This window comes from Somniosus microcephalus, chromosome 2 (genome assembly GCF_052327205.1).
Source record: "Somniosus microcephalus isolate GS21.2 chromosome 2, FLI_Smic_1.0, whole genome shotgun sequence".
Taxonomy (NCBI): Eukaryota; Metazoa; Chordata; class Chondrichthyes; order Squaliformes; family Somniosidae; genus Somniosus; species Somniosus microcephalus.
In genome coordinates, this window is record NC_140988.1 from 227177426 (window position 1) to 227198595 (window position 21170).

The 21170-nt window shown below is 44.7% G+C and overlaps 1 protein-coding gene across 3 annotated transcripts in view; it reads right to left on the reverse strand.

The window, feature by feature from the left end:
• corin (corin, serine peptidase) overlaps window positions 1–21170 on the reverse strand; it is a 302839-nt gene that overhangs the window by 8900 nt on the left and 272769 nt on the right. For all 3 annotated transcript variants that reach the window (XM_085969754.1, XM_085969736.1, XM_085969744.1), the window contains 5 exons: window positions 20132–20254; window positions 13816–13865; window positions 7479–7653; window positions 4695–4966; window positions 2306–2439 (listed from right to left, as the gene is read on the reverse strand). In XM_085969754.1, coding sequence (XP_085825880.1) covers window positions 2306–2439; window positions 4695–4966; window positions 7479–7653; window positions 13816–13865; window positions 20132–20254 — 754 coding nt within the window. The remainder of the gene's footprint in view (window positions 1–2305; window positions 2440–4694; window positions 4967–7478; window positions 7654–13815; window positions 13866–20131; window positions 20255–21170) is intronic.

The window sequence follows — 21170 nt, forward strand, 5'->3', positions numbered from 1 at the left end:
TGCTTCTGAAAAAGTGAACAGAATTGAAAGTAGATGTCACCAGGCCCTGATGACATGCACCCAAGGCTGTTGACAGAAGTCAGAGGGGAGATAACCGGCTCTGAGCACAATTTTTCACTCTTCCTTATGTATACAAATTATGCCAGAGGATTGGAGAATAGCCAGTGTAACAATTATGTTCAAGAGAGAAGGATAAACTGGATAACTATAAACCACCTCGTCTAACATCAGTTGTGGGCAAATTATTAGAATCCAAAATTTGAGATCAAATTAATGAGCATTTAGAGATGCATAGGACATTCAAGGGCATCCAGCATGGATTTGTTAAAGGCAAATTTGACACATTGAATAGGGTTTTTTGAAGAAGTGACCAATTGGATAGATAAAAGGGATGCAGTAGATGTGTATATATATCTTCAGAAGGTTTGCATTAAGGTGTCTCACAGGAAAATTGTTACAAAGATTCTGGCATACCGTATGCGACAAAATGTAGCAGCATGAATAGAAAGTTGGTTGACGGACAGGAACCAAAGGGTTAGATCTAATATCTGTTGCTCAGGTTGGAGAAGAGTTACAAGTGGGCCAGGTGCATTTTTGTTCTTGTTTGGACTCGGGCGTAGGAGTAAATTATCAAAATTTGCTGATGACACAATAGGGAGTTTGATGAACTAGTGAGGATTGTAAAAGACTTCAGGAAGACATAAACAGGTTAGTGGAATAGGCAGTTAGCAGATGTAATTCAATACAGATATAAATGTGAGGAAATACATTTTACTGGGGAAAACAAAGAATGGAAGGACATTGAAGGGCGTGGAAGAATAGGGAGAACTAGACTGCAAATGCTTAAGTCCTTGAAAGTACAGGAGTAAAAGTCATAAAAAGTGCAGGCAAAATAGCCATAAACCATTACATTGTGGTTTTATAAATAGGCTTCGAGTGCAAAGGGTACAAAACACTTGTTAGACCACAGGTAGAGTACTGTATGCAGTTTTAGGCATCCCATTATAAAGAGAATATTAAAGCCAAGAGTGTATATAGCATAGATTCACCAGAATGGTGCCAGGGATGAGAATACTATTGTTATGTGGAGAAACTTAAGATTTTGGGTCTCTTTCCACTGGAGCAGAGAAGGCTAAGAGGTGAAATAGAGATTTTCAAAATTATGAAAAGGTTTGATCGTGTGACTAGAGAAAAGCGCTTTCATCTGGTTGTGGAGTCAGTGATGAGGGGGCATCAATTTAAAATTCTCACTGATAAAGTGGCGAGAGAGATTATGGGAAATTTATACAGTGGGTTGTCGCGGCATTGAATGCTTTGCCAAAGGGAACTGTCGAACCAGATACCAACATATCTTTGAGCCAAGAGTAGATAAACATTTTGAAGCACAAGGAGATACAAAGCTGTGGGAGAGAGCAGGGCAGGATTAGTTTTGGATTCCTCTAGCAAAGTGAGACAGACGCATGAAAGGCTGATTTGGCCTCCTCCTGTGCTGTAACAGTCTATGGACTGCTGTATAATGAAGGCACCCCGGCTGCTTCCAGGAGAATACCCATTGATGAGCAAAATGATATTTCTGTGGTCATGTATCATTCGGACATTCATTGAGTGCATATCCTTGCTTGTCCTGAAGGCTGTAGCATTTTATGAGCAGCCCTGATGCTCACGTGTGGAGGCGTCTATAAACGCAAGTCCTGAAACAATGATGGATGCAGACAAAATGCCACAGAGGTTGTTGCATTTGTTGGCCCCTCACAAACTCTTATTCTTGATCTCCATTATGCAATATATTCAGAATACCCATCCTCACCTTTCTGTTTGGTGCAATTCAAATGGCAGCAACAATAATGAAGCAAAGTTTTAACAGGAAAAGACAAAAAATGCAAAAGTGGGAGACTACTCGGCAAAATTAAGTAATGTGCAATCCCCCCCTCTCCCCCCCCCCCCCCCCCCCAATTTTTTCCCAGTGATAGAAACTCTCAGCTCCTTTTTAAGAAGCCTACTTGAGAAGGCCAAGTCCCCGGAGTCACCACACTGATTTTTACTGACAAAGTGTGAGTTCCGGGTTGATCCTCACCTGAAGACCTGAAACTTGGCGACTCAGTTGCCCCTGCCTGCCACCAATGAAGCCACACATCACTGGCAGGGCCTCACAAAAATCAGCCATTATGTGTTTACAGTGTGCCTGACCTGCAAGTAATTGTAATTACTGGGTGTAAGTTGGAATTATTTTCTGTTGTTTCTAACCTAAAACTTGAGCAAATGAACAAAGAGATTAATCCAGAATTTGTCTTCATTAACCCCTTACCATGCAAGAGTCCACTGTTCCAGGTTCGTAGCCTGCACATAACATTCGAGAAGTGATTGTTTTAGTATCGAAGTATGACTGACAACGATCAAGCGAGAGAATGCGGACCTCTCCTTCCTGGAGTTTGAACGGTACTGAAATAAAAGTTATAAGATTAACATTGATACCTTGTATTGTATTACCTTAATCCATAATTCAAATTTACAATGGAATGTGAGTATCCATTTCATGATGTGCATTTTATTCAGTGTGTGAACTCTGGCTGTAAGTATTTAAAGTGAGTGTTTAATTTGCACAAAATTTGCATATTTGGAGTATAATATACAGTGTATTCATTTCTGTACTTTAAAGTGAATAGTGTAAACCAATAGCTTCCACTTTGCTGACATATTGGGGCAGAATTTCCATGGGTGTTCTCTTGATCTCCTGCCATAACTTTGGCAGAAACCCTGGAGAAACTGAATAAACACAGTTTCCCTGCGATTTCCACCAAAGTTATGGTGGAAAATCAGGAGAATCCCTGTGGAAATTTTACCCCATTGTTTCACACAGACTTTCCATTGGTAGCCACATCCTTGTCGAACAAGGGTTACAAACGCAGGGGTCTTCAGCCAGAATATAGAATGGGTTCCTGGATTCAAAATACAGGAAACTCTCGATTTACCGGCACCCAAACAACCGGAAATCTCGGTTAACTGGCAAAATTCAGGAGTAGGTTCAGTTAAGTTTTTCTTCATATTAGTGGCCGTTTCTTGATTCTTGGCTGTGTAATCGGGGGTTCCTGCACTTGTTGCTAAGCAACAGGGACGCTTGGTCTGTGGTCGGGCTTCTTGCAGCTGTTGCTAAGCAACAGGGAAGCTTGGATTTGTTGCTGTGTACGAGCTCTCGTACCTTTTAACTATAACTCTCTGTAATCCGGACTTTTTGATAAACCGGCACCGCGCCGGTCCTGTCTGTGCCGGATAAAAAAGAGTTTCCTGTAAGTCTGTATTTGCTACACTGTCTCATTTAAAATAACTGGTTTCCTTATAACAGGGAGCTGTGTATTTCTATACCTCACGACTAGTTTTCCTCCATTTGGACATTTAATAATTGAAATAGAACTTGGAAATTTCTCACATATTTGATTATCCAATAAAGCCTGCAAGAATCGAGCATGATGGAAGTATATCAATAAAGAATGGTGTACTCCATATATATCTTTTTTGCATAAATGCCAAAATAAAAAGTGGAAATCCAATCAAAAGTACTTGCAAGTTGTGACTATGATATACATAGCGGCCTAGAGCTTCCGCTAGTTTTATCAGCACAATCCGACTGAAATCGGCTAAACCAGCGCAAAAGATCAGGTACTTTTAAATGCAAGTTACGTCGAGTGTAAATCGAGTTTCCGCAATCTTTAACACTGGTTTAAAAAACATTGTGCTGGGAAGTCAATAATGGCCACGCCCCCAGGTCGAAATAATGAGCATGCCGAGTTTCTGCCAATTGCGCCCGTTTGCGGCCACTCGAGGAGGCTCTTCAAACTGAGCTTTTTTTAGGCGCACAGGCACCAGTAGGCATGTTTTAAAAGTTTTTACATATTAAAAAAATGTAATTTACTAAGAAACTGACTAAAGAAACTAGTAAATGGTTCAGTATTGTGTTTTTTAACATCATTTTCAGTGATTTAAAATCAGGTTACTCACAGGTGGAGACCTAGACACTGATGAACCCATTTTCAGCTGTATTAATAAAGCTGCTCCAGGTTACCATTCTTAAACACATCAATGAATGGTTTTTAATGGAAAGAAAAAAAATAAACAATTATTTTCTATTACGCTGCCCAATTGCACTGGTTCATAGAAGATTGTATGTTTATGATTATGTAAATGAGTTTGAACAGAAACTTGAACCATAACTTCACTTCGGAAAAACAGCACAATTTCAAGTGCAATTTGCATTCAGTTTCCCGATTGCGCTCAAAGCGGAAACTCTACCCCAGTGTGTTATCATGTCTCTCAGAAACACATCACATATAATGAATTACTTGGCAATGCAGTGACTGTTGTTTTGTAGCCATTTTGTGTGCACCAAGATCCCTCAAACAGCTATGTCCAGTTAATCTGGTTTTGGTCGTGTTGTTTAGTTGAGGGGCTGGGACACCTCAAACCTGAACCACTGGAATAGCAAGATGGACCTTGGTTTAATGTTTTGTCTGAAGGATGGCACCTCCAACAATGTAGGTCCTCAGTACTGCATTGTTAGCCTGGAATATTAGCCTGGATTATTTGCTTCAGTCATGGCCATGGGTTCGTCCAACATCCTGCTGACTCAGAGGTAAGAGTGTTAACAACTGACCCAAGTTAACACTGTGGTCAAAGGATTGACTTTCATTAACCGTTCTTACCTCTGTTGCCCGTGTGCCCCCACCCTGTGATGAAGCAGTAGGTATCTGGTTCTGCCACTTGGTCTTTTCTGGGGAGGCAGACAGGTCGAACGTAGCTAGTCTCAATTATTTCTTCACGCAGCTCCACCACACTGATGTCATAATCAACAAATGCTCTGTTGTAACGTGGGTGCAAAATAATCCGATTCACCTTCCGGGTCTGTGTAGATTCAGATGGATGGTCCAGATTGTTGATACCAAACACAACACTCCAGACAGCTGCATTTTCACGGCTACAGAAAGAAAAAAACAAGTCGAAAGAAAAAGTTGCACTCCTCAGCTCCATGCTGACTAATTCTCCTGGTAATTTTTGTTTTTCGCTGCAGCTGACTAATTTCTGTTTCTACTGCAAGGCCCTGTCTATTATATTATTAGTCTTGTTTATGTGCACACTTCCTGTCCAACTTCATCTTGTCAAGATTCTCTTCATAATACTTTTATTTTTAATTGAAACTGCCGATGTAAACAATTATAATGGAATTTTCAATGTAAACATTTACCTGTCACGCTGCAGATTCAGGCCTTCAGCCACTAGTTGGTGAGATCTGCCTCCCCAGTCCCATTGCCCACCTACTCTGCCTCATGCTGTTATTTTTTCCCCTGCTTCAGCCCTCTGCTGGGCATGCTGCCGTTGTAGCTGCAGCCATTTCCCAAGTGCCCAGCGGACACTCCCTGCCTCCTGGTGTCACAGTTGCAGTCCTTTCCTGATCTTCGGCTTTCTCCGTGTTGTCTTGCTATCTTGACCTCGGCCATGTCCTGGGGTCTGCTGCTGCCCACACTTTTCCTATCTTCAATGTGACCACCCAGGCCTGCCTCTTGCTCTCACAGCTTACCATCCTGGCCTTTCCTTCTGTGCCCCACAACTGTGCTTCATTGGTGAGGCAAAAACTTCTCTCTCACCGGGTCCTCTTCTCTCTCTTGTTTTGTATCAGGTCTCCTAGGCCTTCTACTTTGCCACCTTCAACTTGTCTCTTCTTCTTTTAGCCTCTTCTACTGTCAATCTGCAAATACATCTGAGCCTCCTACTGTGGCACCTTTGACCCTCTCCCCAGGTTTGCCCTTCTCTCTAATATCATACTGCCCGCCACCATTTCCTGGACCGCCTGCTGTCCTGGCCTCCTTCCACCCACAGCTGCTCCCAAGTCTTCCTTTACCACCAGAACAGATACGAAAAAACAGAAAGACAAAACCTAGCTGAGGGAAGAAACAAAAGGCCAGAAGTAGAAATAAAACATCATGATGTCACAACACCTGCTCCCACTCCTACCTTTTCTCAAACACAAACGTATGGCTGTGGCAAGAGGGAGAGCAAGTGAAAGTGGGCACAGAAACCGAGGAGTACATGTGGAATTAACATATTAGGATAAACACTTAGGAACCAATGACATCAAAGACACAAAGATAGGCAGAAGGAAAAATGGGCTCTGAAAATCCATGGCTGTGATCCTGACAGTTACCCTGGAATTTCTCCAATTAGAGCCCTCACATGCTGACCCCAGCAGGGTTTATGGTATGCCTGTGGGTGCATGGACCACTGTGGCGCTCTTATGCAGATAACAAATCCAGTGCCTAGCTTCCTCTTAATGGTGGGTAATTGCCCAGGCATTCGCCTCGACCCCATTGAGCCCCTTCAAGCTTCTGTGTATAGGAGAAAATCCTGAATTTTTGTTGTTGATATTTTTCCTTTTACTTCCTCAGGCCCTCTTGCCAGAGGCATTCAAGCTCCATGCAATAGCCATCTGTATGAATATTGTGTATCGAAAAAAGGTCAAGTAACATACCAGGCCTGTGGTTCCCTGGTTGTTTGCTCGCAGCCTGCAATGTTTCCCTATTCATTTTAATGGACAGGGAAATCATGGGCTGACGAGCACACGGTGGAAAACCCCAGCCTGTAAGTACTGAGGACTTTGTTCTTTCACTTCTGTGTGGAAGCATCCCATGTTCATTTACAAGACTGCCTGCCTGAAATCAGGCACTCATGATGTAGGGACTTGTGATGCCAATCATGCCTTACTATCTATGGCACAGTGCGTTGATACAAAATATTTGTGCATAACTAGGTGTATGAAAGGAGGATACATTTAATAAGCAAATATTTAAAGTTGCTATATTGCTCCTCTAGTTTGTAATATCTGTAATGAGTTTAGTGGAGTGCCAATTCAGATTTTAGCTGTCAGCTTTGTTTAATAGTTGTTCTCTATGAACAAGAGTTGCTGGCCGCTTAGGTCCTATTTTTCTTCTGTTTCTCAAACGATAGTTTCCCATCACCATTCTGCTTCTGTAGCTGAGGTAATGGGCTGGAGGCCCATTGCCGACATTCTTCTATAATCAATGGCTAAGAGGTGCATAAGGGCAGCGCGTATTGATGGTCCCTCCAGTTTTCTTACTCTTCCCTTGGCGAACTGCTTAGATTCCTCTTACTTCTTTGGGGTAGCATGGTTAAAATCACCACTTGGGAAAATCGTAGGAACTGATCTGCATCCTATCACTTTGTGACATATAGTAAGAAGGAATCTGATTTCTGGCCATTTTAAAGCTGCTTTATTAATGTGGCTAGAATTTTAGTCAGCTATAGACAGTGAGAGTCTAATTTTGGGAACAAGGAGGGATAATTTAAAAAATTGGGAACGATTTACAGTATATCAGGTACACTACATTTCAATCAGGATTTGACTCTTTACATTAATAGTTACCTCACTAATTAACTGGATTTTCGGTTATCAGGTTCGATATCATCAGACTTACCCTTCAAAGCAATGTGCCACTGTCAAAACCCATTTTCGTCCAATCAGCACACAGCCGCAAATATGTCCACCAGGCTCACTCTGCAATGAGCACTGCCAGGGCCAGCGGCCTGGACGACTAGTTCTGCCTCCTAGAATTCTTTTATTGAGACGGATTGCTGGGCGCTGACCACAGTCTAGGAAATATAAAATTCTTTTATAGATGGATTCATGTTTTCATAATCTACAACTTGCCTTACGCAAGGGTTCTTACTTGTTTTGCATTCTTTGAATATTTCAGTTCAGCCATTTTTCAGACAGCAGCTGTTGGTAATGAACAGACAGGTGTTTCTGCAGCCACAGACGTGACTCCAGGATGGTATGTTGCCTCCCCGGTGAAAGGGTCAAGGATGTCACTGAACGGCTGTAGGACATTCTGAGGGGGGTGAGTGAACAGCCAGAGGTCATGGTCCATATTGGTACCAATGACATCGGTAGAAAGAGGGATGAGGTCCTGCAGGTAGATTTTAGGAAGCTAGGGAAGAGATTAATAAGTAGGACCTCAAAGGTAGTAATCTCCGGCCTAGTCCCGGTGCCACGTGCTACTGAGTACAGAAATAGGAGGATAGAGCAGATGAATGCGTGGCTGGAGAGATGGAGGGCTTTAGGCTCCTGAGGCATTGGGACCGGTTCTGGGGGAGGTGGGACCTGTACAAGCCGGACAGGTTGCACCTCAACAGGGAGGTTTGCTAGTGCTGTTGGGAAGGGTTTAAACTAGCTGGGCGGGGGATGGAAACCCGAGCATAGATTCAGAAGGGAGAGAAGCCAAGCTGGAAATGGAAGGCAGTAAATTAGTAAATGAGGTTGGAAGGCAGAGGAAAAAAAGGCTAGAAAATAGACAACAAAGGGGTTATGCTTAATGTTATCTACATCAATGCAATGAATCTAGGAATAAGGCTGCTGAGCTGAGGGCACAGAGAGACACGTGGGAGTATGATATCATAGCTATTACTGAAACATGGCTTAAAGGGATGGCAGGAATGGCAGCTCAACATTCCTGGTTACAGGGTTTTCAGATGAGATAGAGAGGGAGATAAAAAAGGAGGGTGGGGTCACAATATTAGTTAAAGAAACAATTATAGCTGTGAGGAGGGATGATATGTTAGAAGGATCGTTAAATGAGGTCATAGCAAAATACTGCGGATGCTGGAAATCTGAAATAACAACAGAAAAACGCTGGAAAAACTCAGCAGGCCAGGGCAGCATTCATGGAGAGACAGAAACAGAGTTAACGTTTCAGGTCGATGACCTTTCGTCAGAACTGGAAAAAAGCAGGAAATGAAACAGATTTTTAAGCAAGGTAGGGGCTGGGAAAGGGAGAAGGGGATGAAAGAACAAAAGGGAAGGTCTGTGATAGGAGCGACGCAGGAGAGGTTAAGAGACATTAAGAGATATTCAAGGCAAAAGGAGATGGTAATGGGACAGGTTAAGAAACAAAGGATGGCTCTAGATGAAGTGTAAATTGCGCTGGCAGAATGAAAGACAGCTGCCATGTGGGAGAGAAGAAAAAAAGACACAGACATAAAGTGTGGATAAAAATTATATATATGATAGGGGCCGAGGTTATGGTCTGAAATTGTTGAATTCTATGTTGAGTCCAGAAGGCTGTAAAGTGCCTAATCGAAAGATGAGGTGCTGTTCCTCGAGCTTACATTGAGCTTCAGTGGAACAATGCAAGAGGCCGAGGACGTTGAGGTCCGAGTGGGAGTAGAGTGGAGAATTAAAGTGACAGGCGACCGGAAGCTCGGGGTCCCCCTTACGGACTGAACGGAGGTGTTCCGCAAAGCGGTCACCCAATCTGCGTTTGGTCTCCCCAATGTAGAGGAGACCGCATCATGAGCAGCGAATACAGTATACTAGATTGCAAGAAGTACAAGTAAATCGCTGTTTCACCTGGAAGGGGTGTTTGGGGCCCTGGACAGTAGGAAGGGGAGAGGTATAAGGGCATGTGTTGCATCTCCTGTGCTTGCACGGGAAGGTGCCGGGCAAAGGGGAAGGAGTGTTGGGGGTGATAGAAGAGTGGACAGGGTGTCGCGGAGGGAGCGGTCCCGTCGGAATGCGGAAAGGGGAGAAGATGTGTTTGGTGTTGGGATCACGCTGGAAGTGGTGGAAATGGCGAAGGATGATCCGTTAAATGTGGAGGCTAGTGGGGTGAAAGGTGAGGACAAGGGGAACTCTATCGTGGTTCTGGGAAGGAGGGGCAGGGGTGAGGGCAGAAGTGCAGGAGATAGAACGGACACGGTCGAGGGCCATGTCAACCATAGTAGAGGAGAATCCTCGGTTGAGGAAAAAGGAAGACATGTCGGAAGCACTGGTATGGAAGGTGGCATCGACAGAGCAGATGTGGCGGAGACAGAGAAACTGGGAGAATGGAATAGAGTCCTTACAGGAAGCGGGGTGGGAGGAAGTGTAGTCCAGGTAGCTGTGGGAGTCAGTGGGATTGTAGTGAATGTTTGTCAATAACCTATCCCCAGAGATGGAGATGGAGAAGTCGAGGAAGGGAAGGGAAGAGTCGGAGTTGGAGAGAGGGGGCAGTTCTGGACTGAGTTTTAGGGAATGAAGCTGGGCAGGTGGAAGGGGTGTCAGTGGGAGAGCATTTTGGTGGTAGTGATCATAATTCAGTTAGGTTCAGCGTAGTTATTGAAAAGGACAAAGACAGACCAGGCGTAAAAGTTCTTAATTGGGAAAAGGCCAATTTTACCAAGCTGAGATGTGATTTAGCAAAAATGGACTGGAAACAGCTACTTGAAGGTAAATCAGTGTCAGAGCAGTGGGAGGCATTCAATGAGAAGATAGTAAGGGTTCAGAGCAAATATGTTCCCACAAAGAAAAAGGGTGGAACTAACACATCTAGAGCCCCCTTGATGTCAGGGGGCATACAGGGTAGGATAAAGAAAAAAAGGGAAGGTTATGTCAGATACAGAAAGCCTAGAGGAGTATAGTAAGTACACGGGTAAATTTAAAAAGGAAATTAGGAAAACAAAGAAAGGACATGAAAAAATATTGGCAAGTAAAATCAAGGAAAACAAAATACATAAAGAGCAAGAGGATAACTAAAGTAAGAGTAGGGCCTAGAAGAGACCAAAAAGGTAACCTATGTGAGGAGGAGGAAGACGTGAGTATGGTTCTTAATGAATACTTTGGGTGCGATCTTGCCAGCCCTGGGGAGACGGGTATGGAGGCGGGACTGCCAGGAAAATGGCAGAATCTGGGGGCGGGTGCCCATCCCGCCCCCAACCCACCTCCGTGCCATCTTTCCAGGAGGCGGGTAGCTGACCCATGCCGGGTCCCATCTCCTGGAGGCGGAAGGGGATTACAGCCACTTAACTGCCTGTTAACAAGTAGTTACCAGGCAGTTAAGAGGATTATCCCCATTTTTCCAACAGAGGTGCGGGCTTCCCAACGTCGGGGAAACCCCGTCAGGGTCACCGAGGCGAGCAGTGGGTCTGCGGGGGTCGGAGGGGTGCAAAAGTGCGCTGTGAAGGTAAGTGATGGGTGCAAGTGTGGAGAGGTAAGTATGTGAGGTGAGTGAAAAGTGATAGAAAATGTTTACTTACCTTTGTTTCTTCCTGCAGGCTTCAACAGTTGGGTATGCGGAGAGTCTCGCATCTCACCGGCAGAGGTGACATATAGCTGCTGCATTCTCCAATGCAACAACCATCTAATTTCTGCTCACAAAAGAGGTTTGATGAGTCTTGAATACAAGGACTCATCAAACAACATAGAATGCCAGTGTTTGACAGCTTCACAGAGCTGTCAAACGGTGACAATTCATCTGTCAAAAAATGTTGACAGATGGAACATCTGACATTCTCTGTAACCGGCTTCCCCTTAATTGGCCTGCTAAGCCCGTTGGGCAGGCTTAACAAGGTTAATCAAGGGAAAATAGCGTGGGCTGGCCACAAGTCGATGGAGGCGGAACTAAAACCAGACAAGCAGCAGCCCCGCCTGCAACGCACCCCCATTGGCAAAATCACCCCCTTTATGTCTGTCTTCACAACAGAGAGGTACGATGTAGACATTGTAGTTAAGGAGGAGAGTGAAATATTAGATGAGATAAACATAGTGAGAGAGGAAATATTAAGGGGATTAGTATCTTTGAAACTTGATAAATCGCCAGGCCCGGATGAAATGTATCCCAGGCTGTTAAGAGAAGCAAGGGAGGAAATAGCATAAACTATGATTTTCCAATCCTCTCTGGCTACAGGTGTGGTGCTTTGAGGACTGCTAACATTGTACCCTTGTTTAAAAAGGAAGAAAGGGATAGACCAAGTAATTACAGGCCAGTCAGCCTAACCTCAGTGGTGGGCAAATTATTGGAAAAAATTCTGAGGGACAGGATAAATCTTCGTTTAGAAAGGCACGGATCAATCAAGGACAGTCAGCATGGAATTGTTGAGGGAAGGTCAGGTCTGACTAACTTGATTGAATTTTTTGAGGAGGTAACAAGGAGGGTCGATGAGGGTAGCATGTTTGATGTAGTCTACATGGATTTTTGCAAGGCTTTTGACAAGGTCCCACATGGCAGACTGGTCAGAAAAGTAAAAGCCCATGGGATCCAAGGGAAAGTGGCAAGTTGGATCCAAAATTAGCTCAGTGGCAGGAGGCAAAGAGTGACTGGTGTTTTTGTGACTGGAAGGCTGTTTCCAGTGAGATTCTGCAGGGCTCAGAACTAGGTCCCTTGCTTTTTGTGGTATATATCAACAATTTAGACTTCAATGTAGGGGACATGATTAAGAAGTTTGCAGATGATACAAAAATTGACCCTGTGGTTGATAGTGAGGAAGAAAGCTGTAGACTGCAGGATTTTATATCAATGGACTGGCCAGGTGGGCAGAAAAGAGGCAAATGGAATTCAATCCAGAGAAGTGTGAGGTAATGCATTTGGAGAAGGCTAACAAGGCAAGGGAATACACAATAAATGGTAGGATACTGAGAAGTGTAGAGGAACAGAGGGACCTTGGGGTGCATGTCCACAGGTCCCTGAAGGTAGCAGGACAGGTAGATAAGGTGGTTAAAAAGGCATACGGGATACTTGCCTTTATTAGCTGAGGCATAGAATGTAAGAGCAGGGAGGTTTTGCTTGAACTGTATAAAACACTAGTTAGGCCACAGCTAGAGTACTGCGTACAGTTCTGGTCACCACATTACAGGCAAGATGTGATCGCACTAGAGAGGGTACAGAGGAGATTCATGAGGATGTTGCCAGGACTGGAGAATTTTAGCTATGAGGAAAGATTGGATAGGCTGAGGTTGTTTTCTTTGGAACAGAGGAGGCTGAGGGGAGACTTGATTGAAGTGTATAAAATTATGAGGGGCCTAGATAGAGTGGATAGGAAGGACCTATTTCCCTTAGCAGAGAGATCAAAACCAGAGGGCAGAAATTTATGTAATTGGTAGAAGGATTAAAGAGGAGTTGAGGAGAACTTTTTTCACCCAGAGAGTAGTTGTGTCTGGAACTCACTGCCTGGACAGGTGGTAGAGGCAGAAACCCTCATCACATTTAAAAAGTACTTAGATATGCACTTGAGGTGCTGTAACCTACAAGGCTACGGACCAATAGCTGGAAAGTGAGATTAGGCTGGATACCTACTTTTCGGCCAGCACAGACACGATGAGCCGAATGTCCTCCTTCTGTGCCGTAAATTTCTATGATTCTGCTATTCCCATTCACACCTCCTCTGGATCCATCTTTTGTTTCTATACGTCCCATTACCATCCCCTTTTGCCTTGCACCATCATCCCTTTTGTTATTTAATCTCTCCTACGTTCCACCCTGCATTCCACCCTATTGCAGGCCTTCCCTTTTGTTCTTTCCTCCCCTGCCCCCTTTCTCTGTCATTGTACTTGCTTAAAACCTGTTACATCGCTAACTTTTTCCAGTTCTGTTGAAAAGTCATCGACCTGAAACGTTAACTTTTTTTTCTCCACAGCTGCTGCCTGACCTGCTGAGTATTTCCAGCGTTTTGTATTTTTACTGCAGTTATCTAGTTTACTGTAGGCACAATGGAACAGAGAAGTGGAATTTTGGGCAGCCTTTGCTTTGATTTACTCAGTGACATCTGCTCAGATAGATATTCAGGTCAGATCTTCCAATTATTTTCCTTTATAATCTATTTCTGAGAATTTTAGCAATATTTACCACCAAGGTTGCAGGCAAAGATGGGTTCTATTTAAAATCCAATAAAAAAAGAAATTTGTGTCTGGGCTCTAGTAAGAGTTACACTTAAACAACATCTTTAGAGCTAGATATAGTTACCATACTTCTAGATTCAAAAAACGAGGAGCCTTTTACTTACTTTCTTTGGTGCAGTGGAGGAATACCCTGCTTTTACTTCGACACACCTGCCTTTATCAGTATGGGAAAAAACAAACATTTATTGGTACAATTCGTAATACCACAACTTATCAGCAGCTCATAACATTCTTGTCTATAAGGAAATATTCTCTCAATTTCTACCTCACCACAAACAGTCTCTTTTGAGTCAGAAGGTTGTGGGTTCAAGTCCCACTCCAGGGATCTGAGCACAAAATACAGGTTGGCACTCCAGTGCAGTACTGAGGGAGTGCTGCCCTGTCAGAGGTGCCGCCTTTCGGAAGAGACGTTAAACCGAGGCCCTATCTGCCCCCTCAGGTGGACGTAAAAGTTCCCTTGACACTATTTCAAAGAAGAGCATGGGAGTTCTCCCTGGTGTCTTGGTTAATATTTATCCCTTAACTAACACCTAAAAACAGATGATCTGGTCATAATGTTTGTGGGACCTTGCTGTGCGCAATTTGGCTATGCGTTTCCTACATTACAATAGTGACTCCACTTCAAAAGTACTTCATTGGCTGTAATGTACTTTGGGAAGTCCTGAGGTTATGAAAGACGTTATAAAAATACAAGTCTATTTTTTCTTTCTTTTCTCACATGAGATATTGGCATAAACGACCACTTGTGCCACTGATATTTTATAAACTGCAACAGCAGCTACGGTGTCTGCTTTGGTGAAATCCAAACAGGATATTAGACCAAAAAACACGCACACAACTGTGGTCAAAGTGTTGTTGCAACTGGACTGTATTATTGCCCCTTCAGACAATAAGGCCCTGATTTTCGGGGAGCCGTCAGGCGGGGTTTCAGGCGTGTGGGGGGGGGGGGGGGAATCCCGAATTTGGGGGTCCCGCCCAAAACCCCGCCCCACGTAAGTTTCAGGGGCGGCGGGTACCCGCCCCGCACTGGGACCTGCCGAAACCAGGCGGGAAGGGATTAGTGCCAAATAACTGCCTGTTAACAGGTAGTTAACAGGCAGTTTTTAGCCTAATCCCTATTTTGAGGGGTTTCGTGTGGGTTTCCCGACGGCTCCAAACCACGCCAGGTTGGAGCGGCGGGCCATCGGGTTGGAGGGGTTGCGATGTCGGCGCTCAGGTGAGTGATGGGTGCATGAGTGTAAAGGTAAGTGTGTTTCGTGTGTCTAGAGTGTGTAAAGAACTTCTACTTACCTTTACTTACCTTAACAGCCTTTCTTCCTGTAGCCGTCGGGAGTCCATCACTCACCCGGCACTTAAAGCTGAACGGCTGTGATCTGTCAAAAGTGACAGCCTTCAGCTTTGAGTGCTGCTGAGAGTTCTAAATGAGTCTGCGCAGAGGGACTCATGTCAGAACTCAGACTGTCAGTGTTTCACAGCTTCAAACAGCTGTGAGACACTGATATTTCATCTGTCAAGATCTCTTTACAGATGAAATTGCAGTCTGTGACGTCACCTGTTGCCGGGTGGCCCTTAATTGGCCTGCTGAGCCCGCTGGGCGGGCTCAACAAGGTCAATCAAGGGAAAATCACGCAGATTGGCCGGACGTCGAAGTAGGTGGGTCAAAAACCCAAAAGGGGAAGTCCCGCCTTCTTCCCGACAGGTTCGGCAAAATCTAGCCCTAAATGACAATATCTTGCCCATCGTCAATGATCTGATATGATCAATAGGTGGCACCATAGCATCCAAAAAGAAACCTGGGATACTCATTGTGCTATTAGAAAATATTTAAATAAATAACACATTGAGCATGGAAGTACGGTTGACGATATTAGCAGACAGGAGTTTAATACTTTCATCTGACATTTCTCCATCCATTATTTTAATCCAGATGTTAACCTGTTTAATTTAAATGGGTTAGCGTCTTTACTGAAATTGCAGAAAAGTATCGAACCTTTGTCTGCTAATATCACCAACAGTAATTAGCATTCCCCCCTCTGTGTCAGAAGGTGTAGGGTTCGAACCCCATTCCACACTGTCTCCGGCTCTCAATTCTGCATTGACATCAGTGGAATACTCGCGTCATGACTACAGCAATCACCCAAAGACATGCATCAACAGAAATGATGAGGCCTACACACAGTACGGTTCTGCTGGCAGCCTGGGGCCTTGCCATGAGGAAGCAGCTGTAAGATTTTGGGCATGGATTTGCTCCCAAAACACTATGCATTATATGCATGGCAGGAAAGAAAATTAGACAAAGAGAAGTTGTACTATCAACCAACGTCAAACTCGTTGCTAAGGAGGAATTGTGTTAATGAGGTCCCATACCAAAATTCACATTCTTTTGGAGGCATTCTGCCTCTGAAACTTCCCAGACATATAGGATGGGCAAATTAGCAAGCCTGTGGCCTAGCTGCTATACTTGAATTCACAGATTCACATTCACAGAATCTACAGTGCAGATAGAGGCCATTTCGGCCCATCGAGCCTGCACCGACACATATCCCACCCGATCCCCGTAACCCCTACACCAACACATATTCCACCCTATCTCTGTAACCCCACGTATTTAATCCCCTAACACTAAGGGTCAATTTTATCATAGCCAAATCAACCTAACCTGCGCATCTTTGGACTGTGGGAGGAAACCGGAGCACCCGGAGGAAACCCACGCAAACACGGGGAGAATGTGCAAACTCCACACAGACAGTCGCCCGAGGCCGGATTCGAACCCGGGTCCCTGGCGCTGTGAGGCAACAGTGCTAACCACTATGCCACCGTGCCCCCCTTAATTCTTAAAGTGCCTTCTTGTTCAAAACGTACGTTGAAATGTTCACCTGGAATTTCAGAGGAAGATTGACAGAAACCCCAATGAAATGGCATAAACGGCTTTTACATAATTTCTCTGGGGTTTCTGCTCATCTTCCGCCCAAGTTATGGTGGCACATAAGAGGAAAGTCTACCTTGTTGTGTTTTCCTTCTTTTAATGCTACTTTGATTTGGAGGCTGTGTGACTTTTGCATCTTATTTTAGTTTCTTTCCCAGACTTTTTTCTACAGTATTGTTAATTGCTGGGCTTATCATTTAGTACCTGTTTTCCAGCGCTGGGGAGTATATTGCAATTAATGGGAGGGGCTATACTTGCAATTTTCAGTAAGACAACCCTTTCTACTGTGGTGTGATTCCAACAATGTCACAATTCTAGGGCTTGCGGGTCAGGGAACAGTGCATGAAGGGCCCGGGGTGAGTGACAAGCTCGGTTGTGGAGGCCCGAAGAGATTTATGGTCCTAGGCCTCCGTTCCATAAGTAAAATCAGACTTCCGCTTGAACCTGGCAGGAATTAGTGGTTGGCTTTTGGGCGGGAGCGGGAATTCGGGCAGCAGGATGTGGTTGCCAGGGCCCTGCAGTTACAGTCTCTGGCACAAGGTAAGTGTATCAAAGGGTTCCGGCAGGGGGCGTTGGAAGCTTGGGACAGGGGAGGCCCAAGGTTTCCGCGTGAGGCCCGGAGAAGCAGTCCTGCTATTTCTGCCACACAAGAAAACTTTAAAAGAACACTTAGCTTGCTGGGCCTCTTCTGGCCTGGTTGCTGCTACAGGCAGATTTGGCCTATCGTGGAAGCCAACACTGATGACCCACTCAGGCCTCAGAATAAAATGACAGACTGGGTCTTGATGTCATCACAGCCTAACTTTTTTTTATTCGTTCCTGGGATGTAGGCATCGCTGGCAAGGCCAGCATTTATTGCCCATCCCTAATTGCCCTTGAGAAGGTGGTGGTAAGCCGCCGCCTTGAACCGCTGCAGTCTGTGTGGTGAAGGTACTCCCACAGTGCTGTTAGGGAGGAAGTTCCAGGATTTTGACCCAGCGACGACGAAGGATCGGCGATATATTTCCAAGTCTGGATGGTGCGTAACTGGAGGGGAACTTGGAGATGGTGGTGTTCTCATGTGCCTGCTGCCCTTGTCCTTCTAGGTGGTAGAGGTCACAGATTTGAGAGGTGCTGTCGAAGAAGCCTTGGCGAGTTGCTGCAGTGCATCTTGTAGATGGTACACACTGCAGCCACAATGCGCCAGTGGTGGAGGGAGTGAATGTTTAAGGTGGTGGATGGGGTGCCAATCAAGCGGGCTACTTTGTCCTGGATGGTGTCAAACTTCTGAGTGTTGTTGGAGCTGCAGTCATCCAGGCAAGTGGAGAGTATTCCATCACACTCCTGACTTGTGCCTTGTAGATGGTGGAAAGGCTTTGGGGAGTCAGGAGGTGAGACACTCACCGCAGAATTCCCAGCCTCTGACCTGCTCTCATAGCCACAGTATTTGTGTGGCCGGTCCAGTTAGGTTTCTGGTCAAGGTTGACACCAGGATGTTGATGGTGGGGGATTCGGCGATGGTAATGCTTTTGATTGTCAAGGGGCGGTGGTTAGACTCTCGCTTTTTGGAGATGGTCATTGCCTGGCACTTGTGTGGCATGAATGTTACTTGCCACTTATCAGCCCAAGCCTGAATGTCGTCCAGGTCTTGCTGCATGCGGGCATGGACTGCTTCATTATCTGAGGATTTGCAAATGGAACTGAACACTGTGCAATCATCAGCGAACATCCCCACTTCTGACCTTATGATGGAGGGAAGGTCATTGATGAAGCAGCTGAAGATGGTTGGGCCTAGGGCACTGCCCTGAGGAACTCCTGCAGCGATGCCCTGGGGCTGAGATGATTGACCTCCTACAATCACAACCATCTTCCTTTGTGCTAGGCATGACTCCAGCCAGTGGAGAGTTTTCCCCGATTCCAATTGACTTCAATTTTACTAGGGCTCCTTGATGCTACACTCAGTCAAATGCTGCCTTGATGTCAAGGGCAGTCACTCTCACCTCACCTCTGGAATTCAGCTCCTTTGTTCATGTTTGGTCCAAGGCTGTAATGAGGTCTGGAGCTGAGTGGTCCTGGTGGAACCCAAACTGGACATCGGTGAGCAGGTTATTGGTGAGTAAGTACTGCTTGATAGCACTGTCGATGACACCTTCCATCACTTTGCTGATGATTGAGAGTAGACTGATGGGGCGGTAATTGGCCGGATTTGATTTGTCCTTTTTGTGGGCAATTTTCCACATTGTCTGGTAGATGCCAGTGTTGTAGCTGTACTGGAACAGCTTGGCTAGAGACGCGGCTAGTTCTGGAGCACAAGTCTTCAGCACGACAGTCGGAATGTTGTCGAGGCCCATAGCCTTTGTTGTATCCAGTGCGCTCAGCCGTTTCCTGATATCACATGGAGTGAATTGAATTGGCTGAAGACTGGCTTCTGTGATGTTGGGGACCTCGGGAGGAGGCCGAGATGAATCATCCACTCAGCACTTCTGGCTGAAGATGGTTGCAAATGCTTCAGCCTTGACTTTTGCATTCGCGTGCTGGGCTCTGCCATCATTGATGATCAGGATATTCATGGAGCTTCCTCTGCCCGTTAGTTGTTTAATGGTCCACCATCATTCACGACTGGATGTGGCAGGAATGCAGAGCTTTGATCTGATCTGTTGGTTGTGGGATCGCTTAGCTCTGTCTAAACCATGCTGCTGCCTCTAGCCTAACCCGCATCTTCGGGTAGGTGACCTCGCTGCCTGCAATTGAAAATTGCAGTCAGCCAGAGCGAGGTGGGAAAGAAGTGGGTAAGTCCCCTGCTCCATTTTAATTGCCCCCTGCTCAGTGTCCGTCAGTCTGCGGGGGGGGGGGGGTAGTGGGGCAGTTACTATTCTTCCCATTGTGTCTTGCATAGTTTTCTGAGAAGGAAAAGGGAAAATAAACAAGTGAGATTCACCCTATCGAAGAATGTCCATTAAATTTATTCCTGAAACTTCCTAATGCTGGGTACATTGTGAAAGTTGGCAGGAAAACTAGTACTTGATAGTATTTACTCAAAGGGTCATATGTCATGTTCACAAAGCACTCAAGTGTCTTGTAGCATTCTAGATGATCCAAATGTTAAAGCACATTGTAGGACTTTATGTAATTTTCTTGAAAATGTATCCTTATTCATCTGAAGAGTGTGTAGCAGGAATGTAAGGTCCTAAACCTACATTTATATATGTAATTACTTTTGATGGACAGCAGCCCCAGAGGAGTTTGCAGATACTGAATAGGATAAATAAATGAGGCAGCAGTTTTTGAATTCAGGTAGTATTAGCAGACAATGGCATTGTGAGATGCCAGGATACGCATCCAAGAAAGCGAGGGTACATGCATCCATTTTGAATTCGCTATTAACCCAGCATGCTTTTGCACTTCATTTAGTTTTCTTGCATCAGTATCATTGAATGGCTAAGTAATGCTCTAAGATATTAGCATTTTTGGGTTCTTTTCCACTCAAATCCCATCACATATTTCCTGGCTCTTACCCCTTTAGTAATAAGGCCTGTACATTGGAAACATTCTTATTCCGCCAATCAGAACTCAGGCGTAACCACTTTCTGCGTTGCGTTTGGTTGTATTCTGACAATATTTGAGTCACTGGAGGGCCTCTGTCAACAAAACATATGGGAGTTGTTAAAACAGGGGAGAGAAAAACACTGACAAAAATCCTATTTTATTCATTGATCTTCTGACCTGGTCTTGTTTTTCTAAACTTACATAATTTATACAAAAGAATAAAAAAATAACCTTTTAGATAAGAATTTCTGTACAGTTGTTAATTAACAAGTTCTAAATGAGATTTTGCATTTGCCTGTTTTCTACAAATGAGACATTCCCTGATTAGCAACAGATCACTTTGACAAAACCAGTTGAAATTATTGGTCGATGAATAGAAGGCTTAATAAGGCTTCAGAGCCCTGACTTGCTTCCCCTCTTTATCTAGCATGCCATTTTCCCCAAGCAGCCACAGTTTTCTTAAACAATTATCAGACTGTAATCTATCATAAAAGGTGGAAGAGGCTGTTACATAGAAACATAGAAGATAGGAGCAGGAGTAGGCCATTCGGCCCCTCGAGCCTACTAGGCCATTTAATGAGATCGTGGCTGATCATCCAAATTAAGTACCCTGTCCCTGCCTTCTCCCCATATCCCTTGATCCCTTTAGCCTTAAGAAATATATCTAACTCCTTCTTGAATATATTTAATGAATTGGCCTCACCTGCCTTCTGTGGTAGAGAATTCCACAGGTTCACCACTCTCTGGGTGAAGAAATTCCTCCTCATCTCAGTCCTAAATGGCTTGCCCCTTATCCTTAGACTGTGAGCCCTGGTTCTGGGCTCCCCGACCATCGGGAACATCCTTCCTGCATCTAGTCTGTCTAGTCCTGTTAGAATTTTATAAGTTTCAATGAGATCCCCTCTCATTCTTCTAAACTCTAGCGAATATAAGCCTAATCGACCCAATCTCTCTTCATGCGTCATTCCTGCCATTCCAGGTATCAGTCTGGTAAATCTTCGTTGCACT